General features: G+C 41.1%; 2 protein-coding genes across 2 annotated transcripts; both read right to left on the minus strand.

The window, feature by feature from the left end:
* Positions 1–336: 336 nt before the first annotated feature.
* LOC309354508 (vomeronasal type-2 receptor 26-like) lies at positions 337–4,929 on the minus strand (the record flags this gene model as incomplete). Its single annotated transcript, XM_081884680.1, has 4 exons — positions 4,075–4,929; positions 3,336–3,563; positions 2,681–2,807; positions 337–1,238 (listed from the first exon to the last, which is right to left on the minus strand). Exons 1-4 carry the CDS (start codon positions 4,909–4,911, stop codon positions 337–339), a joined length of 2,094 nt encoding a protein of 697 aa, XP_081740806.1. The 5' UTR covers positions 4,912–4,929.
* Positions 4,930–10,576: 5,647 nt separating this feature from the next.
* Positions 10,577–15,158, minus strand: LOC309354500 (vomeronasal type-2 receptor 26-like). The gene is made up of 4 exons (XM_081884670.1): positions 14,292–15,158; positions 13,541–13,768; positions 12,398–12,524; positions 10,577–11,493 (listed from the first exon to the last, which is right to left on the minus strand). Exons 1-4 carry the CDS (start codon positions 15,126–15,128, stop codon positions 10,592–10,594), a joined length of 2,094 nt encoding a protein of 697 aa, XP_081740796.1. The 5' UTR covers positions 15,129–15,158; the 3' UTR covers positions 10,577–10,591.
* Between the last annotated feature and the right edge of the window lie 1,506 nt (positions 15,159–16,664).

Here is a 16,664-nt window from a genome sequence, read left to right on the forward strand (position 1 = left end):
AGGAAACAATGGTGGGGAGAGTGCATTTGCAGTTGGGTACGGCCTGAAGGTTTCCCACAGGTATCTGGTTGGTCAGTGAGAGTACAGGCTGCTGGACCAGATGGCCCATTGGCCTGATTTAAGAGGATCATCTTCCATTTCAACGATCTTGGTTATGGATAGGTGGATGGCAAAAGTAAATAAGTCAATTTTACAAACGAATTTTCAATTATGGAAATTTGGAGTATATTAAAAATATATATATAAAAGGAAGCAGCTGAACATATATTTCCAAATATTCTACTGTACACACAGAAAAAAGCATGAAAGAAAGCAAAGGGCAGGCTTATTATTTCTTTAATTTTTCTTCCTTATTAGCTGTTCCCTATTGTTCAGCTCAGGCCTCCAAATAATTATATAACATTTGGGGGAAAAGATGCAACCCAGCAACCCACCACCGGAGGCTAAAATAGAGAATATCTCCACAGCTACCATGTATTTTCCCTTGGTGCTCAGGTAGGAAGGAATAAAGGACAGCCAAACACTGCAGAAGACCAACATGCTGAAAGTGATAAACTTGGCTTCGTTGAAACTGTCTGGTAACTTTCTGGCGAGGAAAGCCACAGCAAAACTTACAGTGGCCAGGCAGCCCATGTAGATGAGGACACAGTAAAACATTGTTACAGACCCTTCATTACATTCTAGTATTATTTCTTCTGTCATTGAGTGCATGTCAACATCTGGGTATGGGGGAGAGGTTGCCAGCCACACAGTACATATCCCTGCTTGAACTATGGAACAGGAAAGGAGAATGGAATGGCCTAGTCCTTTCCCCACCCATTTCCTCATCCTGGAGTCTGGTTTTGTAGCCATGAAGGCCAAAACCACCGTGAAGGTTTTTGCCAGGACACAAGAAACAGCAGTTGAGAAGATGATACCAAAAGCTGGTTGCCGGAGGAGACATATGACCTTGTCAGGTCGGCCAATGAAGAGCAAAGCACAAAGGAAGCAGAGCAGGAGAGAGATGAGGAGAGTGTAGGTGAGGTTTCGGTTGTTTGCAATGACAATGGGTGTGTCATGGTGCTTCATAAATATACCTAGTAGCAGAACTGTGATCAGGGAAAGGAAAAGAGAGAAGCAGGCCAAACTGATGCCCAAAGGTTCTTCATAAGACAAGAAGCTGATATCCTTGGGTAGACATGCATCCCGGTTCTTGCTTGGATAGTGTTTGTCTGAGCATTTATTACAGTCATTCATATCTGGGGGGAAATATATATATTCGGTCATAGTGAAAAGTTTATTTTCTGTCTGAGAAGAAAAGAGCTCTATTTAATTCAAAGCACATGTTTTGTACTCTCTGATGCTCTGTAATATGGTATTGTTGCAATCTAAGCTTTCTCTGTCTCATGGATATGCCAATTAACAACATGAGACCGTGAGGGGAAAAGAAGTCCAAAGTATTTAATTCTGCACAGAAGGTTCAGCTGGGGATAACTCCCTAAAACAACTAAACATCATACAAAGAGTTCCAAACAGTTTTTTTACGTTTGGCATATATTCCACACATTCCATTAAGTTTAATTTCCTATCCAATCAAAACACTTTGTTTGCCTCACTCCATTTCCTCCTAATGCACTTTGTTGTCTCCTTATGATTGGTCCAAATCACAGTTTAAACGAAGGAGTTTCCTCATGGTCTACTAAAATTTTATTTCAGGATTAGATTTCACCTCAGTATTGTATTTCACTCCAGTTACCGAGAATAGTCTGACTACAGTCTGAGCATACTCAGTATGTCAAAACCTTATATGGCATGATTCTCTGTACAATGGTACCTTGGGTTACAGATGCTTCAGGTTACAGACGCTTCATGTTAAAGACTCCGCTAACCCAGAAATAGTACCTCAGGATAAGAACTTTGCTTCAGAATGAGAACAGAAATTGTGCGGCAGCAGCACGGCAGCAGCGGGAGGCCCAATTATTTATAGTGGTATCTCAGGTGAAGAACAGTTTTAGGTTAAGAACGGACACCAGAACAAATTAAGTTCTTAACCTGAGGTACCACTATATTTAATTACCACAATATTTTTGAATTTAATTGGTTCAGAGTTATGTGGTCCTGTAAGTTCTACAGCCAGTGCCGTTGCCATCTGAGTGTTTATGCACACTAGCCTGGGTGCAACCTGTGTAAGTCAGAAGGAGTGCCAAGGCCCCCTCTAGATATGCTCAGGACGCAAGATAGAAATGTGCAAAGAGAAAGGCACACTTGGCCAATCCACATAATGATCAACTCTGTTCCGGAAACCAATGTCCCCACTGTGGAAGGACGTGTGGATCCAGAACTGACCTCCACAGTCACTTACAGACTCATTGTTAAAACTGTGTTTATGGAAGACAATCTTATTTGGCTATGAGTGATAAGAAGAAGAAGAAGAAGAAGAAGAAGAAGAAGAAGAAGAAGAAGAAGAAGAAGAAGAAGAAGAAGAAATGCTTTGAACCACATACCATCCAACTACTCTCAATGCATGGTCATTCTCATTTCATTGGCATATTTAGATTATCTGATAGCCAATGATCACAAAGAGGCAGGATCACACACACAGTACATTATCTATTTTGAAACGTAAACTCAACTGTCCTTACAACAGCTTTCAATTATTACTTTTGAGTCTGGATCTATTTAATCTATTTATTTTCCCTACCATACTGGATTGCAATCTTCCCCTCTGCACATGGGATGCAATCGTAGCAGCAAGGTGGCTGTCCCTCCTTCACTTTCTTGCTGGATCCTGGAAGACATCTCTCAGTACAGAGAGAAAGAGGCCGAGTCTATTCCGTAAATGAAAGAGCAGAAGGATCAGCAAGAGAACAATGAGTTTGGAAATCTTCATGTTCCGGGGCCCCACTCTATGTTACTAAGCTGATTCAGCATTCCAACAATATGTAGAATGGCTATTTTTTTTTTAGTAGTAGTAATGTTTGAAGTGATTTCATACTCCCTCTATTGTTCTGGGATGTGTAGTTGTTGTGATTACATAGCAGTTCCCCACTTTTTAGCAAGAAAGGCAAAATCTTGGGGCTTATCTATCCTCTTTTCTTCAGTTAAAAATCAGTATTTTATAATGTTAAGAAATATTTATAAAGTATTCATAAATAAAATAAAATAAAATATTTGCCTTTATTCCTTGAGTGACTTCTAGCAGTAAGCTTTTGCCTCTTAATGTGGTACTTGGATGCTTTGGTCATATTCTACACAGTAACATGTAGTTTAAAAGACAATGTGTAGACATGCAGGTGAATATTCATTGTGTATGCAAGAATGAATCTCCTTGGAATTATCTAATTATACAGTCCTACCTGATTAAACCAACTATTCCATGTTATGGCATCTTCATCAAGGATGAATGATTGGTCTGGAGAAGCCTGTGGATCTATCCTCCCGATATTCACTCTTTGCAAACTTTGGTTGGAGAATATAATCCAATTGACAATATTCAAGCTAGATACCACTTCACCATGCTGGTTGATGAAGACCACATCTCCAGCTGTATTGTTAAATGAGATACTTCTCAGAAAGTGATGGAGCTAGATTGAAAACAGAAAAAGCACGTTTGTAAAAGGCTGCAGTTCTAATACATGGCTAAGGTATCTTTATCCTGTGGGCAGGACCTACAGCAAGTGGTGGGTGGTGATACAGTCAACTGTGAGTGGAGTCAGGTCCAAGGATGGAGAGACAACCAATTTTCTCTCTCCCACATCCCTCACTTCGTTTTAACAACCTTTCTTTATCTCCCCCTCCCTACACCACTTTCCCTCTGTCCCTCTTCATCTCAGGAGACACCACAGTGGTGTGCAACCACATGCTCCGAGGGAGGATTTTGTGCATATGGGATAAAGAGAATGCTAAACATCTCTCTCGATCATTACCGCTGCTTCTTATCTGTGAATGCAGTAACATATTAGTGGTCTGCAAACTTCTACCATGGAAGTGATTTTCCTTGTCTGAGATGAATGAGCAAGTTGACAACATTTTGGAAACCCATATCTTGTGGGGGAATAACAGGCCTCTTCCAGTTGAGGATGTTTAGCCTATTACCTGCCAAAACTGTGGATTCTGATTCTTCCCTCTCCCTCTGTATGCCATTCCTCTGTGCCTGAGTCTGGATGCAAACATGGCATGTAAAGCATGGGCCATGGCGTAGACAGCACAGTGGATACTGTAACTGTGGCCTGTCATGCTCATTTCAAAAAATGATCCAGGAAGGCTCTCCAGCTTCTCTTCTCCAGTGCAAATCTTCCCCTCCACCTTGTCTGAAGAGATATCTGGAAATACACATCCAAAGGCCTGTTGCCAGAAGTCCCTGATAAAACCATCCCCATCTATGCTGGAAGGGTTTCTGTGCACAACATATTGATGAAATCCTGGTGGGTTTCTGAAGTGAATTTCAAAGGCTATAGCACCATTGAATATTCCTGCATCCCAGTTCCTTTGAATGACTAATGAAGCGAACTCAACCTGGGAAGTTGTTAACCATACTTTACTTTTTATATTGTATGTTATGTCATCATGTTCTGATAGGTATGTAAGCCATCTAAAAGTTGCCATGGAATAAGATTCTCCATAGGCAACTATTACATTAGCTGTGCTGCTAAAAATTTTATGGTTTATACTTGTCCCCTGTTGCAGCATGCCATCAATTTCAGAAATAAAACTTAAACTGGGGACTTTTTCTAGGAATGCAAAGCAGACACCACTCTTGGTAAATATTGGGGAAATGGTTTGCAAAAATCTTTCTCCGTTGTCATTGTCCATTGCAATAACTCCAATCCATGTCCACCTGAAATGCAGAAGCAAAGAGAGAATTCCCTCATACTGAAGGGCTTCTGAGGCTGCCATCTGGTAGAAGGGAAGCCCTGGGCTTTTATCATTCATCACCGGAACAGAGCCATAAATGAGCTAAAAAGTAAATGGAAGAAGAGAAGATACAAAGTAGATTCCTTTCACATTATTCATATATATTATTAGGCGAACCCTGTTAGTTAGTTTCAAGGTTTGTTTGCCTCTCTCTCAGTTTTCCAAAGACACACATGCAAATGGGCTGAAAACGGAGATCATCTCCCTTTCCTCATTTTTAAACCTTTGATTTGATGAATGTAGAGGGAAATTTGTCTGTTTTATATTATTTTTATGAACCTTGTTTACACATTGATGACTGGAGCAGGGCATTGTGTCTACTTCACTTAAAAGCAAACAAAAGTTTTTTATGTCATTGCAAAATTTGGCAGGGTCTTGTACAATGGATAAAACTGGATGGGGGAACATACCATGCCCCCAACAGCAGATTTCCTGGACATTATCTGGCTTTGTCAGAATTGCAACTTGGGTTAGATGCACATTTCTTCTCTGGAGCTTCATCTTTCTTCTTCATGATGCACATGCCCCATCACACAGCAAAGCTGTGCTGATTCTTCTCAGATTTTATTTATGAACATTTATTTCACTTGTGAATCAGCTGCTATCTACTATTACTTTTCTCCTGCGGAACTGGATTCCATCTGCAATTTCCCATAACCTCTCCGTGTCTTTAATTATGTCAGATGTGCTAAAGATGAATAGTTATTGTACTGGCTCCTAATTGTAAGGGTTTGTTTTAGCTGTAACCCTTTCCCCCACTTCCCCAGCTACTTATTTGACATGCCCTCCTCACTAATTTTTCCATTGGCACCTAAAATATCATTGCTTTTATCCAATAAGCAATTATCCCTCTCCCTCAGCAACTCATTTCAGATACCCTCCTAACTAAGCAGAAAATGATGCATAATGATAAATTGTTGGTGAGAGAGAAGCCCACTCTCCCATCAGCGGCCTTTGGCATATACTGTAAGTGATCTAAATGTGTGTGTAAGACAGGGAAGGTTACATATTTTTTCAGGTATTGCAACCTTACCCTTTATTCAGGTTTGTCTGTCTGTCTGTCTGTCTGTCTGTTTGTTTCCTTATATTACAATTATGTACCATCCGTCTTTTCCAAGGATCTCAAGGTGGTGTACATGGTTCTCCTTGCAATTTCATCTTCACCCAGAACTGATGCTGAGGAACCTCTTCCTCTACGGAAGCTAATAGAGGTATTGTACATAGGTGTCCTACCTGCGGAATCTTATAGATATCCAAAACAGTGGCCACATAAAAGGAGATTTCAGAATCCAGTCCCCCAATGACCCCAGTCAGATTATTTTCAACATCACATATATAGTTAGGGACAAATTTCTCCACCATGGATAAAAGCAGCAGTGTGGCAAGATATGTGCTCCTTGCACTGACATAGCTGTCATATAAGTGGAAGCCCAAGGTGATATTGGGCAGGATATGAGGGTCTTCGTTGATCTGCTTGACTGCAAATGCCAAGGCCACAATGTGCTGGTAACCCTTAGGCAACACCCTAGAATGAGAGTTGCAAATGTATCAGCAGGAACTTCAAAATAAGTATTATTTTACTCAACAGAGTAGTTAATCATATTGAGTTCAGTGGGGTTATCTCTCAGTCTGATGCACTATTGAATAGCTCCTATCAATAGAAGGTTCTCTCTGATGTTTATTTGAAATCTCCTTTCTTGTAAATTGAATACCCTGATTTGGAGCAAGAGAAAACAAGCGTGTTCCATCTTCCTGGTGACAGCTCTTGATATATTTTACAATGGCTATCATTCCTCTCCTCAGTCTCATCATAGATAAACATACCAAACCCCTCATCCGTTCCTCATAAGGCTTGGTTTCCAGACCATCTTTGTAGCCCTCCTCTGCACATGTTCCAGCTTGTCAATATCCTTCTTAAATTGTGGTGAGCAGAACTGGACACAGACTTCAGGTGATCAAGGCAGAATAGAGCAGGACTATTATTTCCTTTCATCAGGACACTATACTTCTGTTGATGCAGATCCCTTGAACCTTTCCACATGTACTACTGGCAAGCCAAGTTTTCCTCATCTTAGATTTGTGTTTTTGTAGGTACCGCTCTTACTTTTGTCCAAGTTTTTAAATATTTTAAACTCAGTAGTATCTAGAGTAGGGGTTGCTAATGTGGGGCTCATGGGACGTCTTCCCTTACATGTCTGAGGTCTTTTTCTGACATTTACAAAGTCTCTGGTCTCTCTGGTGTCTCTCGGCAGTGACTTCCTTTTCGTGAGTCAGTGCTGGTTGTTCTATACTTCATAATAAGTACCTTTCAGTGCTGAAACAAAGCTTAGTCTAAGTTCAGAAAATGAAAGCCTAAGGACATTCAGCCTCAGAACAGGTTTTTAAAAATACATTCTTACTTATACTCTAGTACTGTAGTTCAGATAAAGTCTAGCAAAATGGGCTGCTTATAAGGCCTCTCCCAAACACACAAACATGCATACATACATTTCTCCTATATTCTCTTAATTCACAAGACATTTGTAGCTTTTTTTTTTTGTACCGGCATAAGTCCCATTCATATCTAAAGTGGATTCCCCCAGATAAAAGGGTAAACATTTGCTGCCTCACTCATTATTCTGAGGCTGCAACTCTAGCTTTGATCATTGCTTTGATGTAATAAAATGAGTGGCTTAGTTCTTACACAAGTTCTTCAGGCAGCGCTGGTGGGGGTTCCTCAGTGAATGTTGCTGGAGAGGCGAGGAAGCCACCATGGGAAACAATGCCTCCAATGAGGAACTCTCCTCGCTGATGATATGTGTGAAGTGGATGATGTGGACCTTGGAGCCTGCATTTTGCTATGTGAGCCTCACATACATTGTAAGAAATCAGTTCCAGCAGTAAGAACACTAAAAACACCATCCTTAATGCAAAGGCAACTCTTTGTTTTATGCAGAAACAATGTTTTTTTCTGGCAATACTAGAATAGGTTTTTCCAAGATAAAAATTGTCTCATTTAAATGGTAGATTAATTTCCTGAGGGGACACAATATGGAAGTATCCAAAATTAGACTTGCTGATCCCAGACAGTATTTAAATAATTCTGGTTAAGTTGTAGTATCCTTTGTGTTATGTTGCCAGTGGCCAGAGAAAATACACAGGGATTTTTGAGGAGCAGCATATTAATTATAGCCCTTTTAATAACCAAGTAGGAGTGTAGTTGTTCATCCAATGCTCGGGATTCCCTGTGGAATTGCAGAAGAAAATTGCTGAAGAAAATATTCAGAACTGTTATTTTAATTTCCCTTTCATTAGATAATATTAGACCAGTGGTGTATGGGTGAAATTAGACGTTAGAAGCTCATAATAGAAGACCTTGTAGCCAATGGAGACTCCAAAATGTAGCATGGTGTAGTCAGCATCTTGGAATTTGGCTGAGTGGACCTGGAGTCACACCAGCATCTGGCATGACTGGAATGGCTGCTCATTGCTGTTCTGTAGCATTACAGTTGTGTCCACTAGCTCTCAGCCTCCTTCCCCTGTGCCTTGGGAATGCATGTTTGCCCAAACCCTCAAAGGCCAATGCCCCTGTGATTCTGGAGAGGTTGAGTTGGTGCTCCAGGTCCTCCTGTATGACTCCTTTTATAGAGCCTTGTGTAAAATCTCTCTTGATTCTGTCAGCCTCCATGAGCTAGAAACTTAGGGAGAAAAAGTATTCCTGAAATCTCTCAGACCCCACAGTTCATCCAGGTGCAGCTGAGGGTGGTCATGATTCCCAAAGTTGCCCAGCCTGACTTTCTAGCCTTTTGGGTGAATTTAATTCAATGTCCACCTTCATTCAGTGATGCTGATATCTCTGGCTTCTTCTGCAAACTTCTGCATTTTATTTTTTAATTATGCATTCTGCTTCACTTCCACTAGGGCAAGGGTTGGGGATGTGTGGCACTTCCAAAACCAACCAACCCCAGACAGTATGGAAAATGGTCAGCAATGATGAGGGCTGTAGTCTAGCAATATCTGGAGGACTATAGGCTTCCCAGCCAAACTTTAGGGGATTAAAAGCAGAGAACAAGAAAAGAAATAATATGTTTGCCTGTGTTTTTATATCTGCTGTAAGCCACTCAAAGTGGTCAGGGAAACTTAGCCAGGTGGGTGGGTTATAAATAATAAAATTATTATTATTATTATTATTATTATTATTATTATTATTAGTCCTTCTTCCTTCCATTTCTGTCTCCACTTGAATACCCTGGACCTTCTGCAAGGAGGGCATAATCTTACAGACAATACTTTACAAGCATAGTCCACAGATGTCCACAGAGAAATAAATGTTTTAAGGTTTAATGGGGCTTACTCTGGTTTACTTGCATTCTCCATTCATCATGGTTAGATCTAATCAATTTTATCTGCTCATCAAACATTTGATGAAGGGTGCCAACAGTCAGTGGAATATCCAACAATATACTTGTCTCATATATGATACGTATATGTATTAAGTATAGAGTGTTCTGATACATCACAAGTATTGGTGAAATAAAACTTTCCAATTGTAGCTCCCTATCTGTCAAATAATGGGATGCGGGTGGCACTGTGGGTTAAACCGCAGAGCCTAGGACTTGCCGATCAGAAGGTCAGCGGTTCGAATCCCCACAACAGAGTGAGCTCCCGTTGCTTTGTCCCTGCTCCTGCCAACCTAGCATTTCGAAAGCATGTCAAAGTGCAAGTAGATAAATAGGTACTGCTCCGGCGGGAAGGTAAACAGCGTTTCCGTGCGCTGCTCTGGTTCGCCAGAAGTGGCTTAGTCATGCTGGCCACATGACCCGGAAGCTGTACGCCGGCTCCTTTGGCCAATAAAGTGAAATGAGCACCGCAACCCCAGAGTCGTTCATTACTGGACCTAATGGTCAGGGGTCCCTTTACCTTTACTTATCTGTCAAATGCGTTGCACATTGAGGTCTGCATGGTCCTTTGCTGCCATCTTTTCCAAGAATGAGAGGGCAGAATTCATTTACATTTTCTTTGCTAGGACTCTGAATTTCTCCAACGAGACATGATTCAGAAAAAATCTTGTGGGGAGGGGAACCCGATTCAATGGCGATTATGTTATCTCACGGTACATTGATAAACTATGGAGCTCACTGACACAGGAAACAATGGTTGGGACAGTGCATTTGCAGTTGGGTACGGCTTGAAGGTTTCCCACAGGTATCTGGTTGGTCAGTGAGAGTTCAAGCTGCTGGACCACATGGGCCATTGGCCTGCTTCAAGAGGATCATCTTCCACTTATACGTTCTTGGGTATAGAAAGGTTGATGGTCAAATATGACTCTGAGCAGTACAGAACAATAATTCATAAATGGGTACTCGTATATTCCATGGCCACAATTGTACAGTTTCACAGATCCTATTATGTTGAAAGCTGTAAGACAACTTTGATCATTCAGAATTAAGGACAAATAAAGATTTACTTGGATATATTTTGACAAGAACTGCTTTGAGTCTTCTTGTCATCACATGCTACAAGAGAATAATGTATGTGGAAATGTATGATTGTTTTCCTCAAAGTAAATAAGTCAATTTTACAAAGGAAATTTCAACTATGGGAATTTGGAGTGTAGAAAAAATTATAAAAGGGAGCAGTTGAACTTATATTTCCAAATATTTTACTGTAAATACAGAGAAAAACACAAAATACAGCAGATGACAGGTTTCTCATTTCTTTATTTTTTCTTCCTTATTACCTGTTCCCTATTGTTCAGCTCAGGCCTCAGAATGATTATGTAACATTTGGGGAAGAAGATGCAACCCAGCAACGCACCACCGGAGGCTAAGATGGAGAAGATCTCCACAGCTACCATATATTTTCCCTTGGTACTCAGGTAGGAAGGAATAAAGGACAGCCAAACACTGCAGAAGACCAACATGCTGAAGGTGATAAACTTGGCTTCATTGAAACTGTCTGGTAACTTCCTGGCAAGGAAAGCAACAGCAAAACTTACAGTGGCCAGGCAACTCATATAGATGAGGACACAGTAAAACATTGTTACAGACCCTTCATTACATTCTAGTATCATTTCTGCTGTGATTGAGTGCATGTCCACATCTGGGTATGGGGGAGAGGTTGCCAGCCACACAGTGCATATCCCTGCTTGAACTATGGAACAGGAAAGGAGAATGGAGTGGCCTAGTCCTTTCCCCACCCATTTCCTCATCCTGGATTCTGGTTTTGTAGCCATGAAGGCCAAAACCACCATGAAGGTTTTTGCCAGGATGCATGAAACAGCGGTTGAGAAGATGACACCAAAAACTGTTTGTCGCAGGAGACACGTGACCTTCTCAGGTCGGCCAATGAAGAGCAATGCACACAGGAAGCAGAGCAGGAGAGAGATGAGGAGAGTGTAGGTGAGGTTTCGGTTGTTTGCAATGACAATGGGTGTGTCATGGTGTTTCATAAATGTACCTAGTACCAGAGCTGTGATCAAGGAAAGGAAAAGAGAAAATGAGGCTAAACTGATGCCCAAAGGTTCTTCATAAGACAAAAAGCTTATATCTTTGGGTAGACATGCATCACGGTTTCTGCTTGGATAGTATTTGTCTGGGCATTTATGACAGTCATTCATATCTGGGGGGAAACAAATATATTAGGTCATAGATTTCAATTTGGTGAAATATTTACTTTCTGTCTGAGAAGAAAAGAGCTCTGCTTAATTCAAAGCACATGTTTAGTACTGTTTTATGCTATGCAATGTAGTATTGTTGCAATCTAAGCTTTCTCTATGTCATGGATATGGCACTAAACCACATGAAACCATAAGGGGGAAAATGCAGTGGTACCTTGGGTTACATACACTTCAGGTTACATACGCTTCAGGTTACAGACCCAGAAATAATTCCTCGGGTTAAGAACTTTGCTTTGGGATGAGGACAGAAATTGTGCAGCGGCGCAGTGGCAGCAGAAGGCACCATTAGCTTAAGAACAGTTTAAGGGTAAGAACATATCTCCGGAATGAATTAAGTATGTAACCAGAGTTACCACTGTAGCCCAAAGTGTTTAATTCTGCACAGAAGGTTCGACTGGTCTCTGGAGACATCGAGGAGAGATGCAGGCAGGGTCCCCCGATGTGGCTTCCTCTTTGGGTGGTTTACACTTACTGACTTCCTGCAAAGGAGGCAGGAGTCTGATACAGTCCTTTGCCAATACAAAAGCCAATACCACTCAAATTTCTGTAATCAATAAAGTTGTGGCCCAAAATTTTGCCCAATAACCTTAAACCAAGATTTTGTGTCAATGTGAATTCTATTCTAACAAGGGGCTGGTTTGGGGGCCTTGCCACATACCATCCAACTACTCTGACTGCATGGTCAATCTCATTTGATTAGCATATTTAGACTATCTGAAAGGCAATGATCCAGGATCACACACACAATAGATTAACTCTTTTGAAAAGTAAACTCAGCCGTCCTTACAACACCTTTCAATTATTAGTGCTGAGTCTGGATCTATTTAATCTATTTATTTCTCCTACCATCCTGGTTTGCAATCTTCCCCTCTGCACATGGGATGCAATCGTAGCAGCAAGGGGGCTGTCCCTCCTTCACTTTCTTGCTGGATCCTGGAAGACATCTCTCAGTACAGACAGAAAGAGGCCGAGTCTATTCCATAAACGAAAGAGCAGAAGGATCAGCAAGAGAACAATGAGTTTGGAAATCTTCATGTGCCTGGGCCCCTCTCTATGTTACTAAACTGAGTCAGCACTTCAGCAATATGTAAAATGGTTTTATTTTTTTAGTACAGTGTTACCATGGCTTACATAAGCTTCAGGTTCCATATGTTTCAGGTTAAAGACTCCGCTAACCCAGAAATAGTGCTTCAGGTTTGCTTCAGAATGAGAACGGAAATCGTGCTCCGGCGGTGTGGCAGCAGCGGGAGGCCCCATTAGCTAAAGTGGTGCTTCAGGTTAAGAACAGTTTCAGGTTAAGAACAGACCTCCAGAATGAATTAAATACTTAACCCGAGGTAGCACTGTAGTAGTAATGTTTGAAGTGATGTCATACTCCCTCTATTGTTCTGGGATGTGTAGGTGTTGTGATTACATAGCAGTTCCCCACTTTTTAGCAAGAAAGGCAAAATCTTGGGGCTTATCCTCTTTTCCTCAGTTAAAACCCAGTATTTTATAATTGTTAAGAAATATTTATAAAATATTTATAAATATAATAAAATAAAATATTTGCCTTTATTCTATTAGTGACTTCTACAGTAGCAGTAAGCTTTTGGCTTTTAATCTGGTACTTGGATGAAGAAGTGTTTGGATTGGATATCCCACTTTATCACTACCCTAAGGAGTCTCAAAGTGGTTAACATTCTCCTTTCCCTTCCTTCCCCACAACAAACACTCTGTGAGGTGAGTGAAGCTGAGAGACGTCAGAGAAGTGTGATTAGCCCAAGGTCACCCAATAGCTGCATGTGGAGGAGCAGGGACACGAACCCGGTTCACCAGATTACGAGTCTACCGCTCTTAGCCACTACACCACACTGGCTCTCTGTATGCATTGGTCATGTTCTACACAGGAACATGCAGTTTAAAGGATAGTGAGTAAACATGCAGGTGAATGATCATTGCTTAGGCAATACTGGATTTCTTTGGAATTATCTAATAATGTGGTCCTACCTGATTAAACCACCTATGCCATGTTATGGCATCTTCATCAAGGATGAATGATTGGTCTTGAGAAGTTTGCGGATCTATCCTCCCAACGCTCACTCTTTGCAAACTTTGGTTGGAGAATATTATCCAATTGACAATATCTAAGCTAGATACCACCTCTCCATTCTGGTTGATGAAGACCACATCTCCGGCCGTATTGTTAAATGAGATACTTCTCAGAAAGTGATGGAGCTAGATTGAAAACAGAAAAGGCAATTGTTTGGAAAAGGCTGCAGTCTAACGGAGGGCAGAGCATTTTTTTTTCTTCCTGTAGGAAAAACCTACAGCAATTGGTGGGGGTGATTCAGTCAAGTGTCAGAGGATTCAGGTCCAAGCATGGAGAGATCACCAATTTTCTCTCTTCCACATCCCTCTCTCCGCTCTCCCCATTTTTACATCTTTCTTTATCTCCCCAGCCCCACACTTCTTTTCCTCTTTCCCTCTTCATCACAGGAGACACCACAGTGGTGTATGATCACGTGATCTGAGGGAGGATTTGGTGTATATGGGATACAGAGAATGCTGAACATCTCTCTTGACCTTTATCACTGCTTCTTATCTGTGAATGCAGTGGCATCTCAGTGGTCTGAAAATTTCTCTCATAAAAACACTTTTTCATGTCTGAGATGAATGAGCAAGGTGACAACACTGTGGAAACCCATACCTTGTGGGGGAATAACAGGCCTCTTCCAGTTGAGGATGTTTAGCCGATTACCTGCCAAAACTGTGGATTCTGATTCTTCCCTCTCCCTCTGTACGCCATTCCTCTGTGCCTGAGTCTGGATGCGAACATAGCATGTAAAGCATGGGCCATGGCATAGACAGCATTGTGGATGCTGTAACTGTGGCCTGTCATGCTCATTTCAAAAAATGATCCAGGAAGGTTCTCCAGCTTCTCTTCTCCAGTGCAAATATTCCCCTCCACCTTGTCTGAAGTGATATCTGGGAATACACATTCAAAGGCCTGTTGCCAGAAGTCCCTGATAAAACCATCCCCATCTGTGCTGGAAGGGTTTCTGTGCAGAACATACTGATAAAATCCTGGTGGGTTTCTAAAGTGAATTTCAAAGGATATAGCACCATTGAATACTCCTGCATCCCAGTTCTTTTGAATGACAAATGAAGTGAACTCAACCTGGGAAGTTGTTAACCATACTTTACTTTTTATATTGTATGTCATGTCATCATGTTCTGATAGGTATGTAAGCCATCTAAAAGTTGCCATGGAATAAGATTCTCCATAGGCAACTATTACATTAGCTGTGCTCCTAAAAATTATATGGTTTATAGTTGTCCCCTGTCGCAGCATGCCATCAATTTCAGAAATAAAGCTTAAACTGGGGACTTTTTCTAGGAATGCAAAGCAGACACCACTCTTGGTAAATATTGGGGAAATAGTTTGCACAAATCTTTCTCCGTTGTCATTGTCCATTGCAATGACTCCAATCCACGTCCACCTGAAATGCAGAAGCAAAGAGAGAATTCCCTCATACTGAAGGGCTTCTGAGGCTGCCATCTGGTAGAAGGGAAGCCCTGGGCTTTTATCATTCATCACCGGAGCAGAGCCATAAATGAGCTAAAAAGTAAATGGAAGAAGAGAAGAGACAAAGTAGATTCCTTTCACAGTATTCATATATATTATTAGGCAAACCCTGTTAGTTAGTTTCAAGGTTTGTTTGCCTCTCTCTCAGTTTTCCAAAGACACACATGCAGATGGGCTGAAAACGGGGATCATCTCCCTTTTCTCATTTTTAAACCTTTGATTTGATGAATGGAGAGGGAAATTTGTCTGTTTTATATTATTTTTATGAATCTTGTTTACACATTGATGACTGGAGCAGGGCATTGTGTCTACTTCACTTAAAAACAAACAAAAGTTATTTATGTCATTGCAAAATTTGGCAGGGTCTTGTACAATGGATGAAACTGGATGGGGGAACATACCATGCCCCCAACAGCAGAATTCCTGGACATTATCTGGCTTTGTCAGAATTGTAACTTGGGTTAAATGCACATTTCCTCTCTGGAGCTTCATCTTTCTTCTTCATGATGCACATGCCCCCTCACACAGCAAAGCTGTGCTGATTCTTCTCAGATTTTATTTATGAACATTTATTTCACTTGTGAATCAGCTGCTATCTACTATTACTTTTCTCCTGTGGAACTGGATTCTATCTGCAATTTCCCATAACCTCTCTGTGTCTTTAATTATGTCAGGTGTGCTAAAGAGGAATAGTTATTGTACTGGCTCCTAATTGTAAGGTTTTTTTTTAGCTGTAACCCTTTCCCCCACTTCCCCAGCTACTTATTTGACATGTCCTCCTCACTAATTTTTCCATTGGCACCTAAAATATCATTGCTTTTATCCAGTAAGCAATTATCCCTCTCCCTCAGCAACTCATTTCAGATACCCTCCTAACAAAGCAGAAAATGATACATAATGATAAACTGCTGGTGAGAGAGAAGCCCACTGTCCCATCAGCGGCCTTTGGCATATACTGTAAGTGATCTAAATGTGTGTGTAAGACAGGAAGGTTACATATTTTTTCAGGTATTGCAACCTTACCCTTTATTCAGGTTTGTCTGTCTGTCTGTTTGTTTCCATATACAGTATTACAATTATGTACCATCTTTCTTTTCCAAGGATCTCAAGGTGGTGTACATGGTTCTCCTTGCAATTTCATCTTCCCCCAGAACTGATGCTGAGGAACCTCTTCGTCTACACAAGCTAATAGAGGTATTGTACATAGGTGTCCTACCTGCGGAATCTTATAGATATCCAAAACAGTGGCCACATAAAAGGAGATTTCAGAATCCAGTCCCCCAATGACCCCAGTCAGATTATTTTCAACATCACATATATAGTTAGGGACAAATTTCTTCACCATGGATAGAAGCAGCAGTGTGGCAAGATATGTGCTCCTTGCACTGACATAGCTGTCATATAAGTGGAAGCCCAAGGTGATATTGGGTAAGATGTGAGGGTCTTCGTTGATCTGCTTGACTGCAAATGCCAAGGCCATGATGTGCTGGTAACCCTTAGGCACCACCCTAGAATGAGAATTGCAAAATGTATCAGCAGGAACTT

Source organism: Podarcis melisellensis (genome assembly GCF_964234715.1).
Source record: "Podarcis melisellensis genome assembly, chromosome: 13".
Classification (NCBI taxonomy): domain Eukaryota; kingdom Metazoa; phylum Chordata; class Lepidosauria; order Squamata; family Lacertidae; genus Podarcis; species Podarcis melisellensis.

What these genes read in the sequence shown, in the direction of transcription:
- LOC309354500 (XM_081884670.1), bottom strand. Translation starts at nt 15,128, where the DNA reads ATGAATGATAAAAGCCCAGGGCTTCCCTTCTACCAGATGGCAGCCTCA. An exon ending in AGAATCCACAGTTTTGGCAG is followed by an intron (nt 13,769 to 14,291) that starts GTAATCGGCTAA and finishes TTTTCAATCTAG; the next exon opens with CTCCATCACTTTCTGAGAAG. An exon ending in GAAGATTGCAAACCAGGATG is followed by an intron (nt 11,494 to 12,397) that starts GTAGGAGAAATA and finishes GTTTCCCCCCAG; the next exon opens with ATATGAATGACTGTCATAAA.